Source organism: Anopheles moucheti, chromosome 2 (genome assembly GCF_943734755.1).
Source record: "Anopheles moucheti chromosome 2, idAnoMoucSN_F20_07, whole genome shotgun sequence".
Classification (NCBI taxonomy): domain Eukaryota; kingdom Metazoa; phylum Arthropoda; class Insecta; order Diptera; family Culicidae; genus Anopheles; species Anopheles moucheti.
Window position 1 is genome coordinate 25,846,361 of NC_069140.1, and position 22,398 is coordinate 25,868,758.

A 22,398-nucleotide genomic window follows, 5' to 3' on the forward strand; every position below is an offset into this window, starting at 1 on the left:
CATGAGACTCCGAAGACAATTATTTATATTTAATTATAATAATGTAATAATTGTATAATGTAAGCCGAATATTAATATTTATATCCCGTCTTTATAGGTCGCGAAAGGCGGTGCTACCCCCTTACCATGTTAAATCTTTACTACTGACATACTTTGCTAATCTGAAAAGCATTTGGTTTTAAATATTTCATTGAACCATTTTGTTTTCAGCTCAGCTAGGAACCGTTGCCTGCCGTACTTGGGTACCATGGTGATGCAGCGATGCAATTATTAAACGGTATTCAATTCCATCATCAACTACCATTTTTCCCTTAGCTCTCGCCACCATGACAACAACCGAAAGTGGCATCACATTTATTTGGAGCAGCCAAAAGTGTACAGAGCACTCGCCGAGCGGGAGCGTACTATTTTAATATTAATTTGAAAAATATCGTTCCTATTGTTTGTTTGCATTTCGTATGCCACACTGCACTCTAGCTGGGGCTGACTGTTGGCTGACTGACTGATGGACGGACTGTTTGTTCGGCAGTCGTCAGCTTCCCCCAATCGCTCCTGCCACGTGTGCCGCATTTGCTTATTTTGTTTCCATCCCCCTCCCGCTCCTAGTCTCCACTTCCCCGCTCGAACCGCTCCTCTGCCAGTTCTGTAGCTGTGCGCAGGGGAGCTTTTTCGATCGATGATGATCAGCATCAGGGATAGACATCGACAGTATTAGGGACCGAGTGGCTGGACCGTGGCATCGCTGTGTTTGGATACAATTTGGGTTACGAATTCGTCCGAGGGCGTACCATTCCACGCACGTACGGACAGAAACAATAATAATGAAACAAATCACCATCCAACGGTGGCCACGGACAGCCACCTAGCCACCACAAACACATTGGTACATAGGCGAAACGGGGGGGAGGTAAACGTAGCAGAGGTTGGCCATAACAGCAAATGGATAGGCATGTTGTTGAGGGTGAAAAAAAGTAATTAACATTCAAGTGTACGGTAAACAATCCGTCGGTAAACGATGCGACTGCTGCTGAAACGTTGGAAAATTGACAAATACAGCGCGAATTAGGAAATCGATGACGCACCTCGCACCGTGTCAGAGTGCCGGAATGAAGTTGTTTGGGAGGTCCCATGGAAGCGTGCAACGAGTTTGCGAAATTGGGTTTGCTGTTGAAGTTTATGTTAACAATTGATACAACAGTGGTAACGCTTATTTTTTACGTAGTAGTGTATTGGAGAACAAAACTTATGCTGTTTCTAATTTAAATATCCTGTTGATATCATTTAAATCGTTTCTATGCATTTTTATACAGTCACAGTATACAGAACGTTCTATAGCAGTATAGCGTTCTAAGTAACGTTTCATTTGAATAGCGTTTAGAAACATTCTTTTCGGCGATAGCAGCGCCATAGCGGATAGTAGTGAAAGCTTCATTAACGGACAGCAGCGCCAGAGCAGATGAACGTCCAACCAGTGGACTGTCACAAACGTCAAAAAATCATTGTTTTGCTTTTTGCAAGAGAATCACACCTTCCTCGTTCGTTCCACCATTCTCTTGTTGATTACAAACGCGATCGTTTACAAATTTTACATGTTTCGAATAGCGTCGTCCAGTGATTCGCTACTGCGTGCTTTTGCAACATTAAGTATCGGTCGCCAAACAGCTTCGATATGTAGTGTACCGAGAAACCATTTGGTCTGCAATCACCAACCGGCAAATGAGAAACATCGCGGCCCTGCATTACTGCGACCGGTCGTTCCTACATTATGTAATGTTAGGCAAACAAGTTTCTTTAACAAACGTAAGTGAAATGATTGTTTCTGAGTTGCAATGACTGTGGATTTGGTAAAAAATCACCACGCTTTGTTTGTTTTAGTTCCGGCGGAACAAATATGGAAGGGTGTCATCTCTGTCAGTAACGCCGGTAAGAAGCGCGGCCGTGGCAAAGGATCAGGACGGATCACTGCGAAGGATTTGAATAGGGGACAGATGATAGGCTTCGGTAAGGCTAACATCGTATGGCCCGGATTGTCGGCACCGGTCATACGAGGCCGCGAACTGGTACAGCAACAAAAGCTGCCAGAAGACAAAGAGCGTGAGGCAAAGCTGAGACGAATTCGTGATGAGATGGTTAACTTTAAGCGGCTCAAGCTGAGTCCACTCGAGCGAGGCTGGTCTGGTTCAAAAATGCCTGGCCGTAGCATCGGTCCACCGGATGCGATCGGTGAGGATGAGTTCGTTGGATTCGACACGAAGTGCTTGGAGCTGAAGGCGGTGGTCAACATGAAGGGTAACCATGGCCGTAAGCGACGCGTTTCTGCAATGGTGGTAACGGGCAATGGCAACGGTTTGGCCGGATTTGGGTTCGGGAAAGCAATTGAAGGACGTGCCGCGTTACGTCAGGCAAAGAACCGTGCCGGTCAGAAGCTGATGCATTTCGATCTCTGCAATGGACACACGGTATTCCACGATTTCCACTGTCAGTTCGGTGCCACGAAACTGTTTGTCGAGCGGAAACCCGAGGGCTTCGGACTGAAGTGTCACCGGGCAATCCGAACCGTGTGCGAGGTGCTGGGCATTAAAGATTTGCGCGCCAAATGTGAAGGATCCACCAACGTCCAGCACGTGGTGAAAGCATTCTTCATCGGATTGCTAAAGCAAAAAGATCACCAACAGATTGCGGAAGAAAAGGGTCTCCATGTAGTGGAATTCCGGCCGGAAAATAGGAACTTCCCGAAAGTGGTGGCCAGCCCAACCGTGTGTCGCACAGAACGAGAGCTGGAAAATAATGAAATTCTCGACTTTACACAGTACTGCATGGATGGTAAGATTCAGCTGCAGAAGAAAAAGTTTCCACCTTTCTATACCAAGTTCCGTTCGTGGGAGATATACCTGAAGAAGCAGGAGTATCTACGCAATCAGGACAACGTGCGTTTACGGATGATGGCCGAGACGGGAGAGGTGCGCAGCTATCTTACGGAAAAGTATCCCGAATGTAGGATGGGACCTGGTCCTAAGGATGAGTAAAGAACGGCGGTGTGAATTAGGATAGATCGTGGGATGTTCTTTCTTAGTTCCATCCCTGGAGAGAACCTACGAGACAAGATGCCGCAAGCATATTGCACTAATAAAGTAATTGTACAAGTGAAATTTTAAAGGCAATTTGGACTAAGTACGATTTAAAAACCATTAGTAATTACAGAAGATAAGTATGAAATGTAATTGGTTTAACATTTCTTCAATCATACCAAAAATAAACGGTTTATTTGGCAGCCCAAACGTCACACGGCAGAATGACAGCTGCTCCGACATGTGCTGACCTGGTAAACTTGGAATGGAATCTTGAACCGTGTGGTAAACAAAGCCAGTTTGCAGAAAAGCGCAGCATTGAAACATTCGCTGAGAAAGCAACAACGCAAAAAGTATGATTTGCCAGCTTCGATGGCAAAATCGCGTCAGTGTAAAGGGCAGCCAAAGAATCGAGTGAAAACAACGCAATCCTAGCGATTAGATGTGTTGTAAATCAATGCACAGTTGGCTAATTACGTAAATAATAAGTTTAATAACTCATCAGCCCTCTCTCAGCAAAGATCCGCAACGACGTGGAGAAGAAGGTGGTCGATAGCGAGCGACGCAAATGCATTTCGAAAGAGGTGTGAGTAAACAGTGAAAAGGTGATATTGGTTGGTGCTTTGTGGTGGAACCTTTCCGAAGGTAAGATCCCTTTGAGAAGTTAAAATACAATAATCGTTTTGCGTTAAATATATTAACGGAGATTTTGCTGAACGACAGCATTCAAACAAAGTAGTCTCCGCATTTCCTCCTGGGGGCCATTCCAGTCCGTTTGTGTGTATATGGACGAAACGGGAAAAGCTGCGACACGGGGGTTGTTTTCATCGAAACGAAAGAAACAGAAACTACGACGAAACCAGCGAGTGCGCGATCTCACGCACACACATGCAGCAGCAGTGCAGTGCACAAAACCGTTCGGTGTTGCAATAGTGTTGAAGAGGTAGTGTGTTGTGTTCGTGAAGGGAAAGGGTGCCCGGAACATGAAGTGCGTGTAATTCCCGAACCAGAAGTGAGATAGAATGTTACATCTTTTCCTTTCTCTTTTTTTCATCTTCTACGTTTTGTTATTTAAAAAAATATATCTATCTATCCGTCTCATGTTTGATAGAGATTCTATCGCTAAAAGCATCTTTCAATGATGCTTAAATGTGATAAACAATGTTGTTTTCTTTCTATCATTCTCTTTGCAGGCCTAGGCTCTAAACAAAACAATACAATTTCCTTCGCTGCCGAAAAAAAACCAACACCGACCCGTTGGAATATTTGACAGATCGCGCATGGTGCCGTTTGTTTAGCTGGTGAACAGCTGGTAGGAAGAGAAAGAAGCACGCGTAACGTTGTGTGGTGAGCGCGGGTGCTGCGAGCGTGAACAAAGAAATCGCAACACCAAAGCCGAGCGCACGAAAGAGCGAATAAATCGGTCCGATTCGCTCCAGATACGAAAGAGTGAGAACGAAACGGAAGAGAACGGAAAGTGTACAAACACATGCAGAAACTAGCAGCAGCATCGCAGATCACAGTAGCCAGCCGTTGGGAGCAGACCTTGTCGTCGCCGTCGAGCCGTCGTCAACGGCTGCTTATCCCGGGAATACGGTCAGTTCAGAGCCGCTTGGAAACGTTAACAGCGCCATAATATCTAACTAACGCGAAATAGGAGAAGAAATTACACATCCACCAATATCTTCCTGCATAAAGCTATCCCTTAGCAACGGCAAAGAAGAAGTGATCGCATCTCGTCAAGTGTTCGTACAAGTGTTCAACCCTTTTGCTAGGCACCACGGTGGTGTAGTGTTGGTGAACGTTTTGTTTTCTTTGTTTGCTAAAATATCTATGTACGACCGTGCGGTGGTGTTGTGTGCAGTGTGTGGCTCATTTAAGTTTTAATATTAAGCAGTTCCGACGGTGAATCGTTGTGGATACACTAAAGCTCGCTTATCAACCGTAAAGTGGTGCGTACAGCTAGAGCAAAAGGTGTGTATTGGCCTATCGTGCAAGACAGAGCCGCGAGGCGATAACGACACACAGCACCGGCAACGTGAAACAGGCAAACGTGTTCTAACGTGTAGCGACGAAATTTCGCGCAATACAATCCGCAATCGTGGTTTCCGGCTGCGAACTCTAGTGCACTCTCGATCAATACTCGATCGTATTTCCGTCATCCGATACCCGTGTACGGTTTGCAATCAGCCACGGACGAGCATCCTGCGTCATCATGCCCTGGTATGCGCCCTGGTCGGACGTGATCAAGAAGAAGATCTGCCGCTTTCTGCTCCAGCGCTATCTGGGCCAGTTTCTGGAGGAGAAGCTGACGCTCGATCAGCTGAACGTCGACTTCTACAATGGCACCGGCACCGTGCACAACGTCACACTTTACTGCCAGGTGAGTTGCGGGTTTGAAGAGGGTGGTTGGGCCCTACGGTTCATGTTTAATTAATGATGGTAATGTCAGTTGTAGAATATTGTGCCATTTTCATGGATCGGTGCGATCGGGAAACGTTATTATTGATTGACGGTGACGATGTATCATCAAGTTGATATTACCGTACGCGGGGCAACCTTTCGTCTGTTTCTATTTTATCGACAACAGAAAGTTGGCGCTTTACATGTGTCGATGGCACAGAGTGACTGGTGGAACACACTTACTTGTCTTATCGCGAATGGGGATTTAGGTGTCTGGCTGGGGAGGGAGCTCACTTCAAATAATTATACGAAAACAGCAATAGGAATCTGGACGAAGTCCCCAGTTGACCTAGAAACGAATAGCGTTGATACGGAGCGGTAATCAGCTGTGTGTCTGAAAGAAAGAACCTCGTGTTCTCCGAAGAAGCTGGAAAATTCAATCAAATCACCATTAAAACTACACCAGACAACGCGATAAAAAATCATACTTACAACCGCAATGAAAGATAAACAAGATCCAGCTGGAAACAACAAACACCAGTAAGCAGTAAGCACACCGAATTACAACCGTACCTCCAACCCAGCTGTTATATCGGTGGGATTGGTTGGCCAGTTTGCAATTGCGTTGTGTTTTTTCTTGATTTTGTTGCTTATTTGCGCAAGCAAATACGACTCGTTCGTGGTGTGTTCCGTGACTGGGTGACGGATGTCAGATTGTTTATTATGCCCCGAGTGTTCCTCTATCGCTTCCTCTTGTACCCGCAGCAATTGCTGTTGTTTCTATCTGGACAAATTGAAAGGTAGTAAATTAAAATTAAGTGCACAGTCTGAAACTATTGTACCAAAAGATCAATTAATGAACTAGACACATTTTTCTTCATTATGATCAGGCTATCTATGTACAGGGTGTGATATGTATTTTGGCATCCAATATGATTTTCTATCAAATACATACTATGTGACCTAATATGGCATATACAGAAGCTGCCCAGAACATACAAAATAGAGCTGTAATTCAAGTTGAAATGTTGGCCTTTTAGGATTACGAATTGCAAACAATAACATCGAAGAACGGGCGATCGGGTGGTAAAATGCGGTGCCGGACACGCCAGGACCGGTCCAAAATCCCATTCGGATCAATCCTTCGGAGTTAATATTCGGAAACGGTATTAAATAGAGTCAAAGAGAGTAAGAACTGACAGAACTTTAAACCTGTTGCGGTTATTGTGCCAATGAAGAAAGAACATCGAAGAGCTTCTAATGCAGACCATCTCTTTGCATGCTCTTTAGAAAGTGTAAACAGTTGACTAAATAATGAAGAAGTATCTGGAGAAGAAGATGGACTTTGGTTACGCAGAAGTGCTGATCGGGGACAGTTGTATTTGAGCATCTTCCAGAAGACGCGACGTTTGAAAAAATAGTTCTTTTCAACTGGCTAAAGTAAACCGAACATCGCCAACCCTCCCAACGGCACTCAGATGGACAGAACTTTTTAGGGCAAACCCCAAACGGAAGATCAACACCAAGTTCAAGAAACAGTTTAACCAAAAGCAGTTTATTTCCTTATAGCATCAGTCTTCTTTTTAACGCGTACATTACGATAATCATCCATTTTTGCGAATTTGCAACAGTGTATGAATGTTAGCATGATGATGCAGCTGTGCGTTCGGAATGAAATACATCCGAGACTGTCTGTACGAGCAGATCTGTCCGCGCTGTCTACCTCGTACGGGTATCGATGTATAATATTATAATTTTAGAGTTGTCCTGTACAAACCGTGCGCCTAGTCGAAGTAGATCAGCGGTCAGTTCGAATGCGAAGGGAACGCGGCTATAAATAGAGTGCTGCAGGTTTGGCGGTAGCAGGAACGTGTCATGTAAAGTATTCCCCGACATACCCAGCCATGCGGCGATGCGACATCTTTCGTCACGCGGTTCCCGAGTGCACCTTGCCGATGAACCTGGCGAGATTGTCGTGATGGTATAGGTAATTGTTTCTCCTGCGACTGGCAAAACAATCGGAAAATGCTGAACAAACCAAACCCCGCCACACACACCACACAGGGGCACAAGACGAGAAGTTTTGTTTTGATTCGATGGAAAGTTGTATGCAGCACCAGCTGTGTGTTTATATGGTCACAGCAACCGGTGCCCCAACAGTGTTGCGTTGATTTGGTTTGGCTGTATTAGTAGGCGTTGTTGTTGCTGTTAAGATTTCGCTCGGATGGTGTGTTTCCAACGAGAATCAATTGCGCGTTACCCGCTTCCCGTGATGGCGCCGTTAATTTTTTCCGTTTCGTTGCAAAGTTTTAAAATGGTACGATGTGTACCACACAACAACAAACAAAAAAAACATTGATGCGAATTTGGGAAAGCGTTGTACGGGGGGGTACTGGGTGATAGAAGAATTTATGGCACAAAAGCAAAGGAGTGTGTGCACTACGCAACACTAACCTATTGCGGGAAGTATGAGGAAGAATTGTTAAACTTTATCGCATGTCGTTAATCAATTTTACATCTATACACATTTATTGCTTCTTCGGTGTGCGATCGACCTACCCCCACCCCTACGCACACACACACACACACAGACACACAAACGGTTGATTTTGCAGCAAAGAGACCCCAACCTACGCACCGTTTCATCGGTACACAAACACGCATACCTTTTCAAGATGAAACGCTTCAATGATTAGGCCGTTCATTTTAGACTACGCAACTGGTGGTGTGATATTTGTTATTGTTGCTATTGCTGTTCAGTTTTCCCATTCCCTTTTAAGATAAGCGCACCTTGATGGTGGTTACGCGCTCGTCCGATCGTTTATCATGCGTTAAAGCTTTGTTTTTCTTGCGTTTCCGCACTTAGGCTGGTCGGTTTTTGCATAGCTTTTACCATCAAAAGCACCGCTTGAGGGGGTTCTAAGGTGTTAACCTTCAGCGGGCAGAACTATTTTTTTTTTGCTCTAACGTTTCTTGAGATTGTTTTATTGAGTTTTTACGCGTATGAAGTGGCATGTTTAGTACCGATAGAATGGATCAGTAGAAGCGACTTAGAAGACCTTTCTTACAGTAGCATAACTGATTTTGTCTGTTATTGGTAAATTTTTTCGAATTATGATAATTATGTTTGAAATATTTGTTTACTTCGAATCATTCCTACTCTTCTATGACTTAGTGGCATTTAGCCACACGTTCAGCTAAATTTTGAATTTCTTGTTGAAATTGTTCTTTATCTTTTAAAGTAATCAACGAAACGAGCCAAAATGTTATTATTCATCATATGATACAGCTTGATTTATGGTGTTTTGGATAAATAAAACACGAGTGACAATTTCTTATAGTGCAAACTAATCAAATTCGAACGCTATTTTGTTTGCAGACCAAATAATTGGAATTGTCGTAAATGTGATTAATTATGATTAATCGCTTTTTAGAATTTAGTAGAATATTTTATTCCACAATTTAACTTCAAACTATGTAATATTAAAAAAAAATACATTGATTTGTAATGTACTGCTCAATAAGAGACTAATAATTTAAATTTTTATGTGAATGCTTATTTATGGATCCTGTTTGATTTAAATGTCAAACTATCACCGCAGCGTTGTTTCGAAGTTTAAAACATACCCACGCACTAAGTATCGCTTTGAACTTAAAATATTCGCTTACGCATCATCGCGTTTCTTGGTGGTGAATGTGCTTGTTTATCCCTCTTCTCGTTCGTAATTGAGGAGATTCTGCTGCTGACTCTGTGTGAGTCATTGTGCAGAAGTTTGCGGAACAACACTTAGAAACGACTCCGTCCGTCCGTAAACAATTCATGCTCAGTTCTCGCACCGTGTCAACGCAACACTGCTGCAGCAGGTTTTACCATTCCACGAAGAACTAAATCAACGACCAACACCCATTTAACGATGGTTGATCGAAACCGGTTCAAAGATCTTCACGCACAACCTCAAGCCGGGAGCTAGAGGTGTGTGTGTGTGGCGTTGATGAATATATGATTTGGGGGGTTTTGCTTCGTTGACGGTTGATGCTGATCTCACGCTGCTCCAGATCAACTACTGGTTTGATCTTTCTGACCGACAGGCAAGCAGGCAAATGATCATGCCCGGAGAGCTGGGCTTGCTTGTTTCGCTTCCAGCTGATTGCTTTCTTATTCACAAGTGGTGTTTAAGGGGCGATATATAGTCATTATGTTCGAAGATAGAAAAGACAACAACAAAACTATGGCGTTTTCTTGAAGTTTAAGACATCTCCAGGAACAAAAATCGCGCAAAGACTCACACGCGTTTGGTGTGACGAATTTCCATTGGGTACGGCAAACTTTATTGTCTTTTCTTTTTGCTGAAGGGCTCCAAACAAAGAGCTGTAAAAATGCCAATTTTTTATGCGTTCGTAGTCTTGATTTATCGCTATCCAAAGTATGTGATAGATTTTCCTTTTTAGAAGTCCAAAAAAAAACCTTTCTCCGAGACTCTGAGTGTCTCGTTTCTCGTTTTAAATGGAAAGTTTATCGCATATTATGTTATATTGCTTTCACTTGAGCTGAAATGAATATTAAATCCATCCTAAACGTGGAATCCGTGAATCCCAAATCGTGTAGTTCCTATCCAACCACTGGTAACAAATTCGCGCCATTCGTCAAGTTGGCAAAAGGTCATGCGAGTTCAGGTGTTTCCCGGTCGGTCTTCCCTAAATACCACCGAACGTCTGGACTACTATCCCTTCTCGTGTGTTGCTCCCGTTTCGATTTAGCGCTCCTTTCATTTTCTTTGTCCAACGCGACCGTCGTCCTATAGCGTCCCATTCATCCCTCCCAGAGTTTAGAGATTCCTTCATTCGGGGGTGGTTTTTGTTGTTGTTGTTTGGGTTTGGGTTTGGTTGATGGTGGATTTTAGCAAACGTTTGCTTTTACATCCTTGTTTCGACTCCGCCCCACCCCCCTTCGTCCGGTTCCGTTCGATTGATAATCATCGCCGTGCTTTCGACCTATCAAGAAGTCGCGCCCCGGTCTGTCTATGCCATCTCGGTCGTTGCCGTCGTCTGGCGATCGTGTCTGGCGGCGGATGCGCCACACAAATGCTCATCGGTTCCGCACAACGCACGCGTTGCGCGACTGCTTTCGTTTGTACCTTTTCCCGTCCATTCCGTCAGTGCCGTCATGCATCGAATATCTTTTTTTTTATCACATTTGCACCCAAACGGGCGTCTTTCGTCTCAAGGAGTCTTTGTTCGGGGAAGTGTTCTAAAAGACCATTTTACGCAGTAGGTGGCACCATATAGCCCTGCATGACGTGATACGAATGGCATCTGAAAATGGATGGATGGATGGATATTAGGGGGCAATATAGTGGGATCAATTATAAATATTCCTTTGGGGAGCTTCCTTCGCGGCATGGCTCGCAAGCGCCACAAAAACTTCAAAGTTACCATCTTCCTTCGCCCTTTCTGGTAAGGTCTTTGTTGTTTTTCTCGCACCCGCTCAACTGCTTCCTCACTTTACACTGTGGCCACCGGAATGCCAATGCCGGAAAAGAGCATCCATGGCATTAGATGAAGCGCATCGCTGTCAGAGTGCATGCTCTCTTGCGTATTTTAGTCTCTTTTTTTTGTTCGTTAAGCAAACCGTTTTCCTGTGCTTTCCGTACGGTTGTACATAACACGAACAAAGGAATTGGTGTGGATGTGGATGATTACAACGAAAAAAAAAATAAATAATAACCCAAGAAACTCGCAAACCATTAATAAATGAGTCTTCTGGCCATTGTGTTGTTGCACCATTGCAGAAGGATGCATTTTAATTTCGCAACCCAGCCGTACCGAGCCCGGAACTCGGCTTTAAAAGAGCGAAGTTGTTTAATTTCATTACGGATTTCATTCTGGTGCATGTAGTAACGTTAAACAAAAATACATTACATTAGTTTGCTCATCCAAAGTTACAATCAAATCAATCAAAACACTTTGGCGAATCAGCATCTATAAAACCCGTGCAATAAACTGCTTCATGGAATCCTTGGGCCACAGTATCACCCCGTTGATACCGTTTTTGAGCGTTCACTACCGGGAAGGGGGTCAAATTCATTACCAGTTTAATGACGGGCGGCGCTAAATCAAATTCATCTCGCGTGCCTTCATCCCGCTCCGTTTGCTTCGTCCGTCCGACGAAACCGTGCCGATGTTCGGTCGAAGAATTCGCTTAACTTATTTCGAATGTTTGCTCCTCCAATCGGTGCCGATCTCTGTTTTTGTTGTACATACTGGGCATACTTAACACCACTCCTTAAAAGTGTACCCAAGGTCCTGCTGGATGGACCGCTGCCAACACCGCTCAATAGCGCCGTATAATGTAACCACTTTGCCACACACTCGACCAGTGCCGGGTCAGCACTGTTTACCAACAAAGCCTCGTAAGCCAATCGTCTGGAAGTGATACGGGTTGACTGCCAGCCCTACCCTACTACCCTACTTCGGGCACGGGCGCGCGAACGATGGATTGGCAGTGGCGGCAATAGTCAACAGTGTGCCACGCGAGCGAAGGGTGGACGAAAGCGAACTACAAACCCTCGGACACTCTGGCTGGAGCTTACTCGTTATCTGTCAACGGTTACGGCTTTCCTTGGTTCCCTGCGCATCTCCACCACTAATTCTTCATCCAGGGTGCTCTAAGAGAGAATGTTGTAAGGAGTTTGTATAAACCCTTTTGGACACCTAATGCGCTACCGTGTACGATGGGATATTGTTTACTTTCTTTCTTTGGCTCCTCACTGCTTTGACACATTTGGTGTGTGCGCGTGTCACTAACAATCAGAGTTCAGAGCGAATGACGGAAGAGGGCGCCACCGTCACTGAGGATAAAAAGGGTTGCATTTCGAGGAGCCCTATTCCTGTTGCGGATCAGTAAAAGACTAGTGTAGCGGTTAAACTCCAGCAACCAAACATAGCATATAAACGTAAACGTAACATAACTGTCAGTCAAGCTAAAATTTGACAGTTCAGTGACAGACGGAAATAAATCTGAGTGGACACACAGCGACATCAACGACAGGCAAAATCACGTGTTCTTTTATTTAATGCGCAAGAAATCAAAGAGTATCGCATTACTAGTAGTAAATTTTGAACGTCTCTCACCGTAAACGAGGTTGTAAATGATTTTACTTACAAAAACCGAAAGTTTGCAACAATACAGCTACAGAAATTCATTCGATTTGCTGTTTTAAGGCATTCCTCACGGGTACTCAGTTTTCCCGAAGAATTTCCAATGAAAAATATACTGCAAATGGTCTTTAAATAGCAGCAGGTCAGCAGGTGCTTGGTTTTTTTTAAATGGCCTTGATTGGAAAAGAATCTAACTGTATACGCAATTAAATATTAGCTAATGTTCTATGCCTAAATTATCTTCACCAGCCAGTTTGTATGAAGTGCTTACTGCCTAGCCCATTTTAATTTTCAAATTCTATTAACCATATAAAAAACCTGCTTCCTCCCGATGACGTTCGTGCGAATGTACTCTCCTCACTTAATTCCCTCCCATGGCCAGAATGACCCTTTCTTGAGAGCGACTCGTGACAACGATAATACGACCCAAAGTTTCATACCGCAACGAGCATTTTGTGCTAAAAACAAAAGAGTTTTTAAAATCAATTAAATACGAGGACACTTTGATTTGACGATCTTACTCGTTCACTGTCTTTTTTATTCTGTTCTTTTTTAAATGACAGCTGTCAAAATTGTGGTCGTCGCTCAATACGCGTTTACACGTATATGCATCTTTTTATTATTATTTTATTTTCTTAAACTTCTACAAGTTTGTAATTTTATGTTGGCTTATTAATAACGCGCGTATCTTCTTCACGTGCAATAGTAGTACAAGTAGTACATAGTACTATTACAAAAAGGATTGCTATCGATTCTACGTATCCCCACTGGCCCGGCGTGTTCCTGCACAACTTCAACCGATTGTAATCTTCGCCCATCTCAGGAGCATTTTTGCCACCCAAATGCAGACTGAATGGTGCCAACAGCGCTGGCATTCACTTGACGCCAGCACACACTACTTGTGAGCTGCGATGACTACGATTACTCCAGATAATGGCCAACCAAGCACCCTAATGCTTCTTTTAGGTGGCGAGGGGGAGTTGGATGTGAAACTGCACTAGAGAGGAAATGCATGCACGGTCTGAGCCTCACAAAGCCTTGGGAGAGAGAAATCTTGAACAAAGAAAACTAATCACACACTTCCTTTTATTGGAGCTTTCACTTCCAGAGTCTCCCGGCTTTTTGTTGACGCCTGTTGCATTGTGTATCGTCGATGGCTGTGGAAGTACTCTCCTGTGTAGCTCCCAGGCCACACCGCCACAGTGGGGAGATATATCATCGACCAGTGCACTGTAAGTGCAATAATCGATTAGTGTGATGATCACACAGAGGCAGCAGAATGGCACCAGAACAGCGCCACTCACCACCCTATGGTTCGACGGTAAATTATCGGTGTCTGTGAGGGACAAAACGTGTTTGTCTAAGTACATGCTGTAGTATCTCGGTACCACCGCGCTCTGTTGTCTACTTCCGACCGTTAGCTTTCGATAGCCGATGTAAAGGTCAACATAAATTGCAACCGTTTGTACCGTTGCGATCGCGCACGAGGTAACTGCAACCAGGAAAACCAGCGAGGGTAGTAGCGGTAGCCACCAATTTGTCCATGGCCGTGCGTGCGTTAAGAGTAGACCGCGCGTTGAGTATAAATGATGGTTAAAGATGCAACCGAAGAGGAGTACGGTTTTTATGGGAAGTCAAAGTTAAAGAAAATATATATATTGTCATCCCCTTCCCCGTACCACATCCATCGGCCCTGCCATCCAGCTTCTCGGTCCAAGTTCAAGATCATACGCAAAGAAAAAGTCTGGTCTGGGCGACTGGGCCTTATTAATGCCATGTTTGGAGTGTGCCGCTCAAAAAGGGGTTTCCTGATGCTGTCCGAACATGCAAACTCAGCGACACACACCACCACACCACCAAGTTGAAGGTTGGCCGAGTGCGCGATCGCGATCGTACGCGTATCGTTCTTCACGCGCAACAACCACAAACACATGTACGCTAAAGCACACGTACGTAAGCGCGTGCGCTTCATTAACAGCTGATTGCGCGAGAAGCGGCCGTTACTGTTTCGGGATGCCGAGGGGGAAGGGGGGCATTGAGAGGGGCACACCACGTTGCGGGTAATGTCCCCGCAATTTGGCGTCTTGTTCCGAACTCCTTGAACCTGGTTGCAGCCCCTTTGGTTTTTGCCACCATCTAGCAGCAGTAGAGCAATGGTGTAGTATCGTGGTGGTGTGTGTTCCGTGTGCGTGTGGATAGTAACCGGACCTGGGTCCGGTTCTTTGCAGGCAATCCAAAAATGGAACGAAAACCTTGTAAAAGAGCTCTGCAAACACACAGCCGAGCGGCGTGCGGATTCGTCGGTGGAAGTTCGTCGTTCGTCGACGATTGCGACGCAAATTTCGCTCGCCACAGCCAGGTCGGTGTGTTCCGTGCGGCGCCAATATGCGGACGGATCGTCATCGGGTTGCGAAAAAGGTGGATTATTTGTTAAACACAACACAAAAAAACAGCCCCCCCGTTGGTGAACGTTGCTTACGCAGTTGATTTATAGGGGGCAGGTTTGTACACTTCCTCTACGACTACGATGGATGTAATAATTGCTATTGCTACCGCAATGAGAATTTGGGTGATGGTGACCCTTTCAAAACCGGGAATTGACAAACAGGCGTGCGATTGAGATGGACCTGATGGGTCACCGCAAAAACAGTACCCAACACACACACAATTTGCGTGTCAACACTGACCTTGAAGAGAATACAAAAAAAAGCGAAAAAAACGGGAAGCAATTGTGTGTGTCGTGTGCGCACGCAATTGCATTTTCCTAACATGACCCAACAAAACTCCCAAACCGCGTACAACACAACAACCGTGTTGTCTAGACCGTCTAGCGGCAGCGTGTTGTTTACTAGCGATTTGTTTTCTTAGCTCCAAACTTGAACTTAGCTTCTTTCACCAGTTGCCATCATCATCGGCATACATCACGTCTCTTCCCATTACCAACGTAAAGAACGTTCCAACCGTTTTCGGTGGAGTTTTTCTGTGTGTTTGTGTTTGTTTTGCAAAAAAAGAAGAAAGAATTGGCACATCGCGCACATTCCGCACAACCTGACCTTGCCCAATCGGTATGGCATTGGGGGGAAATACGGCGCATAGAGAAAGCAGCCGCTTTTCCAAAACAAAATGAGCTGCTGCAAGGCATTGACATTTTGTCCAATGCAAGTCATTCGGGTGGAGTTGAGAGTTTGATTTGCCAACGAGTTTGGTAAGTATAAAATAATTTTCCTTACCCATAATATTGTCGCTCTATTGTCATTTCAGCACCGAAGCACATTCCCGCGATCCGGAATAAGGCTGATGCAAAGTGCCAAAAGAGTTTGGATTCTCGAATCGATTCGTTATAGCTCGCTGTTCCGCGATTTTGTGCCTGGCATCGGACGCGACGACCTGCTCATTATTATGCCAAAGACGCAACGATCCGCCTTAACCCCGTTGCTGTGTGGCAGCTAATAAAACTTACACCGATACTTGCGCTGTGAGCTAACTCGTCCATTTATGAGGAATGTTTAGCACACACACAGCACACACACAGCACAGTGAGGGTATCAAAATCTCCAAAGTCCAAACGGGGTGGCCAGAATTTAAATTCATAATGCCAAAACACAGTGGCTCAGGGGGACGGTCGGATTGGCTGGACGAACTGTGCAGCGGAAGACATTGAAATTATGCAAACACATGGAAGATGGTGTACGTAAATGGTTGATGATTAATATGCCACGGGTTTCCACTGACCATTGCCACCACCCACCGCAGCCCATCTCGATCCCTTCCCGGTTCGCTTTGTTCTGGCACGTGTGTACTTAGCGGCGGGATGGATGCATTTTATTGTTTGGTTTGGGTAGCAAATCTAGGGTGTGGGGTCAGTTTTCCCCTGCATTTGGTTTGATTAAAGGCTTGATTGTGCTTCTGTGCTTTGCTTGCTATTTTTGTGTGCGGCATAGCTTTACACCGCAACATCGCGATCCACAAATGATCGAGGGCGTGAGTGATGATGCGTCTTCAGTCGATCGACCACAAACCATCGACAAAACTCCAACGCTCACGATTAGTAACATTGTTTGTTTGAAGTACTATTCGGGCAGTGGCAAAACTAAACGTGATCCAATTTGGGGGTGATACAGTAAGCACATGCTGTTGTTTGTTTCCGTTTGCGCTTCGCTGCAAAGCGCGCAACAGCTTCAATGATTCCGATGCGGGGATGTTCCGCACATCGTTAACGACGCTGGAGCATTCTTCTTCTTCTAAGCGTCAAGTGGGAGAATGACCCGTTCCGTAAGGGTGTACGTTCGTTTCGTTTGCTCAGTTGAACGTCGCACCGCGATACATTGTAATCGTGGGCACACGCACACTCTTGCTTCTAATCGGGAGGAGGGAGATTGCTTCGTCTAGGGTGTCTGGACATTGTACAAACGTTTACCAGCGTAATCTGTCTTGTTGAATTGTGTTTAGTCTGCAAACATATTGCTATAAAACTTCATCTATTAAATGGCAGACAAAAGGACAAATATTACATCTCAGAACAGTGTATCGTCAAACTGAGTTAAGTTGTTAAAAATATTGAAACACTTCCTTGAGACCAAATCCCAACGTTGTTAGACAAGAATGACAATTACTAGCTCCAGCTTTGACAGGTCAAACCCTATGCTCTTCCTGCATGTACGGTAATGATTATGTTTAGTAAAAATGGCGTGCATAGTTCAGGTATTTAAAGTTTGACAAGATCGACATACTCTCAACAATCGAAGGGAAAAAGACATTTCCGATGCTTTTGCGCCACTGAAAACTACTAGTAAACCCACTAACCTCATACACCATCCAGCATCACCAGTACACAACACCGCAGACAGGCTTTGTGTGGATGTTTCGCCATCTGTGTTTGCAGCTAGCACGTTTTGTGAAGCAGCGAAGCGAGCGAATCCATCCGTCGTCTGTCGCTTCGATCGTTTGCGGCATTAGCACGCACCAACCACGTGGCGCGCAATAACGACGCGAAGGGTGTAAAACGCGCCATTCAAACAAACCCGCCCAGCGGTTCAATCTCTGCGCGTCGTCTGCCCACGGTTTTGTTGTAAGTGTGGTGGCAAAGTGGAAGTGGAATCGCTCTGCCTCTGCCTTCACGTGATGGGGAAGTGCTCATAATCGATGTGTGTCGTCGTCTTCAGGATTACCACGCAACGTTTTACGCTTAAGCACAGAAGATTAGAACAAGAACGAAGAAAAAAACTTATCAGAAACGACTCGCTGCAGGAGGGTTCAGCAGTTTCATTTCGTTGTAGAGAGAGAGAAGTCTTTCAGCTTCGGAGGAAACACCGTCCGGTTAAGATTTTGACTCTCTGCGTTGACCCTGAGCCAGTACGGGGATGGAACACGGAACAAATTTGGTTCCATTTTGAATATTTTTATCATATGCTTAGTGTGGAAACATCTCCACATGTGAAATGTGTTTGTTTTCTGCTGTTCCAAGTTCAGCTTCAAGATGAACTTGAGCTATTATGTATGCGGTGATTGACCCAAAGACGTGTGTATCCTTGAGCGTAGTTGTTGTTTGTTTTTTGTTTTGTCACGGTATTGAATCTATCTATATAAGTTTACATTTCATATCCAATCCCACCCTATTCGTCATCGCACGCCACAAGTCGCTTATCGTTCGTTTCTATTCTTTACAGGCCCTAAATGAACTGTGCGAAGGACAAGGATGGGGCGTCGAGGTAACGGGAGGCCACATTGGCTCGGTGACGGTGAACGTACCGTACGATTCCCTGCTCGCCAAGGACAGCTCTATCGAGGTGTCGAATCTAACGATAAGCTTGCGACCGAAGGCACGACCAACCGATGGCACCTCGATGCTGGAATCCATGTGGTCGTCAATGTCCAGCTCCATGCAGCTGGCACAGGAATATCTGGAACGGGAAAGCACCGGTGGCAGCATAGCGGACGGTCACTCCACACACGGTGGCCACGGACGGGGTGGCAGTGCGACCGTCACTGGCCAACAATTGCCCGCGAGTGCCATGGACGGGTTGGAAAACTTCGCACAAATCATTGACAACGGTGAGTAGCGTTTGCATGGGAATTAGGGCGTGTTTTCGAAATTAGAAATTAAATTCTTTAGGGTCAAGGTAACGCGCATACAGTTGGGGTAGAATGTTAAGCTGACCATGACAGATTGAGGAACGAATTTTAAGATATGCCATACAGCAAACGTGATGTCTAAACCTCGTGTCCCGGAAGTACACAACGGCCACGTTGCGTTCAGACGGTAAACAGGCATCGGTTTGACCTAATTTACGGTGCGCAACAACGGGCAAAGTCGCTGATGATTAGATTGGCCGCGTTGCTTACCTTTTTGTGTTTTCGTGTATTTTTTCTCGGTTTCCTTAAAACCGAGAAGTGTGAGTGCGCGCACCCGCCACGCTGCGTTGAAAGTTCTTGGGCATTGGCCGCGATACGGCTTGAACATATTGTGACGCTATTTGTATGTATGTTATCTCAGCCGTGTCCGTAACGGCGGTAACTAAACAGCACACGCGCACATAAAAAATGGAGCAAAACGCAGCTTAGCCTTTCTTCGGCTTTTATGTTAATTGATTGTAAATTAATATCTGAGCGTATACTTATGCTTTCATGCGTAGTTTTCTTTCGGTTAGTTAATAATAGTTTATTGTAAATGCTATATTAATTTTGTTTCCTTTTATTCCTCCCTTACAGTGCTAAATAGGATTAAGGCTAAACTTTATGACAGCGAAATTAGAATAGAATATTTGTCACCAGAAGGAGACCGAGGAGTTGCTGTGATAGTGAAAATCAAAAGGTAAGCAGTCGAAGAAAATCATTGCCGAACAATTGATCTAATTCCATTATGCGTACCTTTTTTTCAGTATCGATTACCAGAATGAAGCTGGTAATGATCCGCCAGATCGTAGCCCGAAAACGTCCACCTCATCGTCGTCCGGATCGGATGTGTCAGATCACACCGTCACTGGTGGTGGCAGGCACCAACAGCAGCAAAAATCGTTCCTAATTGCGACACACGCCACGCATCACATTACGATCGAAGGCATCACATTCTACACGGAAGAGTTTCGGATAGACAATCCGCGTACGCGCCGCCATCACCAACAACAGCGTACGGCGGATGCGGAATCGACAGTGGTACCATCGTACGGTGAAAGTATGATAGACAGTGAACAGTTCCGCAGCACGATCTCACACATGTCGGAAGGTGGTGGTTCACCGCCGACCTTATTCGCTAGCGGTGGTGCCGGTGGCATCGATGGGGACGGATACTTTAGCTATAGCAACACAAGCGCATGTGATAATAGTGGCCCAAACAGCCGAGGGACGGAGTTTTATAGGCGTAGCAACAGTAGCGGTACGGATCGTGAAACGGATCCTAGCGAAGAGGAGGATCCAGAAAGCGAAGACGAACTGGGGGAGTCAGGCATGCGAATGTATCGGTCTGGAGAGATCATTGTTGGGAAGATCACGTCAAAGCAGGAGATCCGACTAAAGATGAAGCAGGCAGACAATCTGCCCGGTCCAAACGTGGAGCTGGAGCTGTCCGTTGGTTCGATCCAGCTATTCCTGACACCGCGCCAGCTGCATTCGCTAGTGTTGGTTTGTGATAGTTTTCTGGGCGGAAATGAAGAACCACCGCCACGGCCAACGGGTCGGGAGATGAAAACTAGTGCCGGCAGGCGGCATGAAGCAACATTGACTTCCGAAATGGAATTCCAACAAAACATGACACGTATGAGCGGTGGAATCGGCATCAATCAGGGCTGGTCACTGGCCGATCCGATGCAGACGATGATAGAGGAGCAGGCTGAATTTTTGCAACGGGACGCGTACCGGGGCGACGATGGCGGTGAAGACTACTCCGAATCAATCATATCATCCACCAGCTCCATGACCAGCTCGTTCACGTCGAACAGTACTGCGTCGAGAACGACGGCAACATCGGCCGCTAGCCGTAGACGCATGATCGATCCGGACGCGAATGCAGACATTTCAAAGTTCAACGTTCGCGTAGCGGCCGTCGCATTGGTACTGCTGCATGAGGACATTCTTCTGGAAAGTAGCCAGCTAGGTGCGTTGGAATCACCGCTTTCCGAAGCAAGCGTTCAGCAGCTGCAAACGAAGGCGGATCGATTCTTCCGTTCCATCGGTAACTTGGGGCTTGGGCTCGGTGCTAATGACATTAATAATGCCGGGCTTATCCTGGACAGTGGGTGTGACTGTAGCCATCTGCGGTTACTTCTTGCTCCGCTTATTCTCGAAGGTGATGAGCAACGGAACAGGTGTGGATCATTGCTACGGTTTTCGATATCCATCGCCCGAGCCGACCTACGAGAGGTACTGCTGGAGGTATCCGTTCCGCTGGTGGAATTTTATCGAGAACAGCGGCCCAACAGTTCCGGCAGTTCGTTGCCCAAGCGACCAGAAATTAGCATAACCTTCGAGCAAAGCTGCAATGCTTTACGGGGCTCAAGTGGCAAACGGTTTTCACCTCCTCGTACGAAAATACACGTCATGATGGCACCGTTCCTGACAGAGTTTGACATTACTATTCTGGATCGATTAAGTTCGTTGCTCTACCAAGCGCCTTTCACATCCTACTATCATAATACGGGTAGCGCCTCGACCGCTGTACCATCAGTAAGCAGTCCCACTTCTGGTCGCTCTAAGCTGGAAGCCAAAACTGACCTGCAGCTAGAATCGCTAGCGGTAGACTTCCGATTGCGTTTTCCTATACCCGACCTACGGCCGATTCACGATCCCCAGCGAGTACCATGGTGGCGGCGTAACATTCGGCCCGATTTTCTACTACTGAAGCTGGAACAGGTGCGCACAGGGATTGCGTTAAGTCCGCACCCGGTGTATGACATTTCGGCGAACGAAATCAAACTGTTCTACTACGAGGCGGAACCGAAAGGACCATCAAACGGTTCGGGTGGTGTTGGAGGTGTAAATATAGGCAAAACTGTGATGCAAGAGAATGCTGCTCCCGGGCAGGTTCCAGCGGTTGAATATCCGCGTATAATAATCGAGATCCCGAGCGAATGTTCGTTACAAAAAGCACTGGAAGAACCCGCTCAATGTGGCACTGACAAGGGTTCAAAGTGTACCACTGGTGCTACTAAATCATACGCACCGAAAGCAAATGCTGGACATCGCAATTACGAAGAGAGTGACAGTGATCCAACGTCTGGCGAAAGTTTCGGTGTCACTACAGGACGATGTAAGGAGGACACACCGTTCAGCGCAAAACGTGTGTGCAGGGAAAGTGATACACCGCACTCGAAGTCATCCGCGTCAGGTATTTCGGACACACCGGAGACACTCACACTACCCGGTGACACGGACGAAATGAATACGTTCTGTGCGTGTGCGATGAAACGGGCAAAGTTGCAGATTCGTGTGGATCTTCCTGTTGTTAGCTTGCAGCTAAAGTGAGTATCGTTTACTGGTTAGGTATATGAAGCGTTTATTAATGTGCTACAATGTATGGATTTCGTTCACAACCTAGATCGAAACATTTGTATGAGGTTATCTATAATCGCATCAGTACGGATCTGCTGCTCTGGGAACCTAGTGCTCCATCGGCGACGGCTGCGGCTGAAGCGCAACTTAATGCACAACATACAGCCCGAGTTTCTTTCCGCGAGCCAGAAATTAGTCTGGCTGGTATGGGCATGATGGACTCCATATACATGCCCTACACAATGTGCCAAAGTGGTATCCAACTGGGTAAGTAGTGGAGGGCAAC

The 22,398-nt window shown here is 45.7% G+C and overlaps 2 protein-coding genes across 2 annotated transcripts in view; both read left to right on the forward strand.

Annotated features, from left to right (window-relative positions):
- The first annotated feature begins 1,527 nt into the window (after positions 1-1,527).
- Positions 1,528-3,135, forward strand: LOC128296691 (28S ribosomal protein S5, mitochondrial). The gene is made up of 2 exons (XM_053032155.1): positions 1,528-1,800; positions 1,876-3,135. Exons 1-2 carry the CDS (start codon positions 1,590-1,592, stop codon positions 3,024-3,026), a joined length of 1,362 nt encoding a protein of 453 aa, XP_052888115.1. The 5' UTR covers positions 1,528-1,589; the 3' UTR covers positions 3,027-3,135.
- Positions 3,136-5,126: 1,991 nt separating this feature from the next.
- Positions 5,127-22,398, forward strand: part of LOC128299732 (autophagy-related protein 2 homolog A) — a 29,634-nt gene continuing 12,362 nt past the window's right edge. Inside the window, exons 1-5 of the mRNA XM_053035777.1 lie at positions 5,127-5,451; positions 18,296-18,680; positions 19,338-19,440; positions 19,508-22,081; positions 22,159-22,379. Of these exons, the coding sequence (XP_052891737.1) occupies positions 5,284-5,451; positions 18,296-18,680; positions 19,338-19,440; positions 19,508-22,081; positions 22,159-22,379 (3,451 nt within the window). The 5' untranslated portion in view covers positions 5,127-5,283. The remainder of the gene's footprint in view (positions 5,452-18,295; positions 18,681-19,337; positions 19,441-19,507; positions 22,082-22,158; positions 22,380-22,398) is intronic.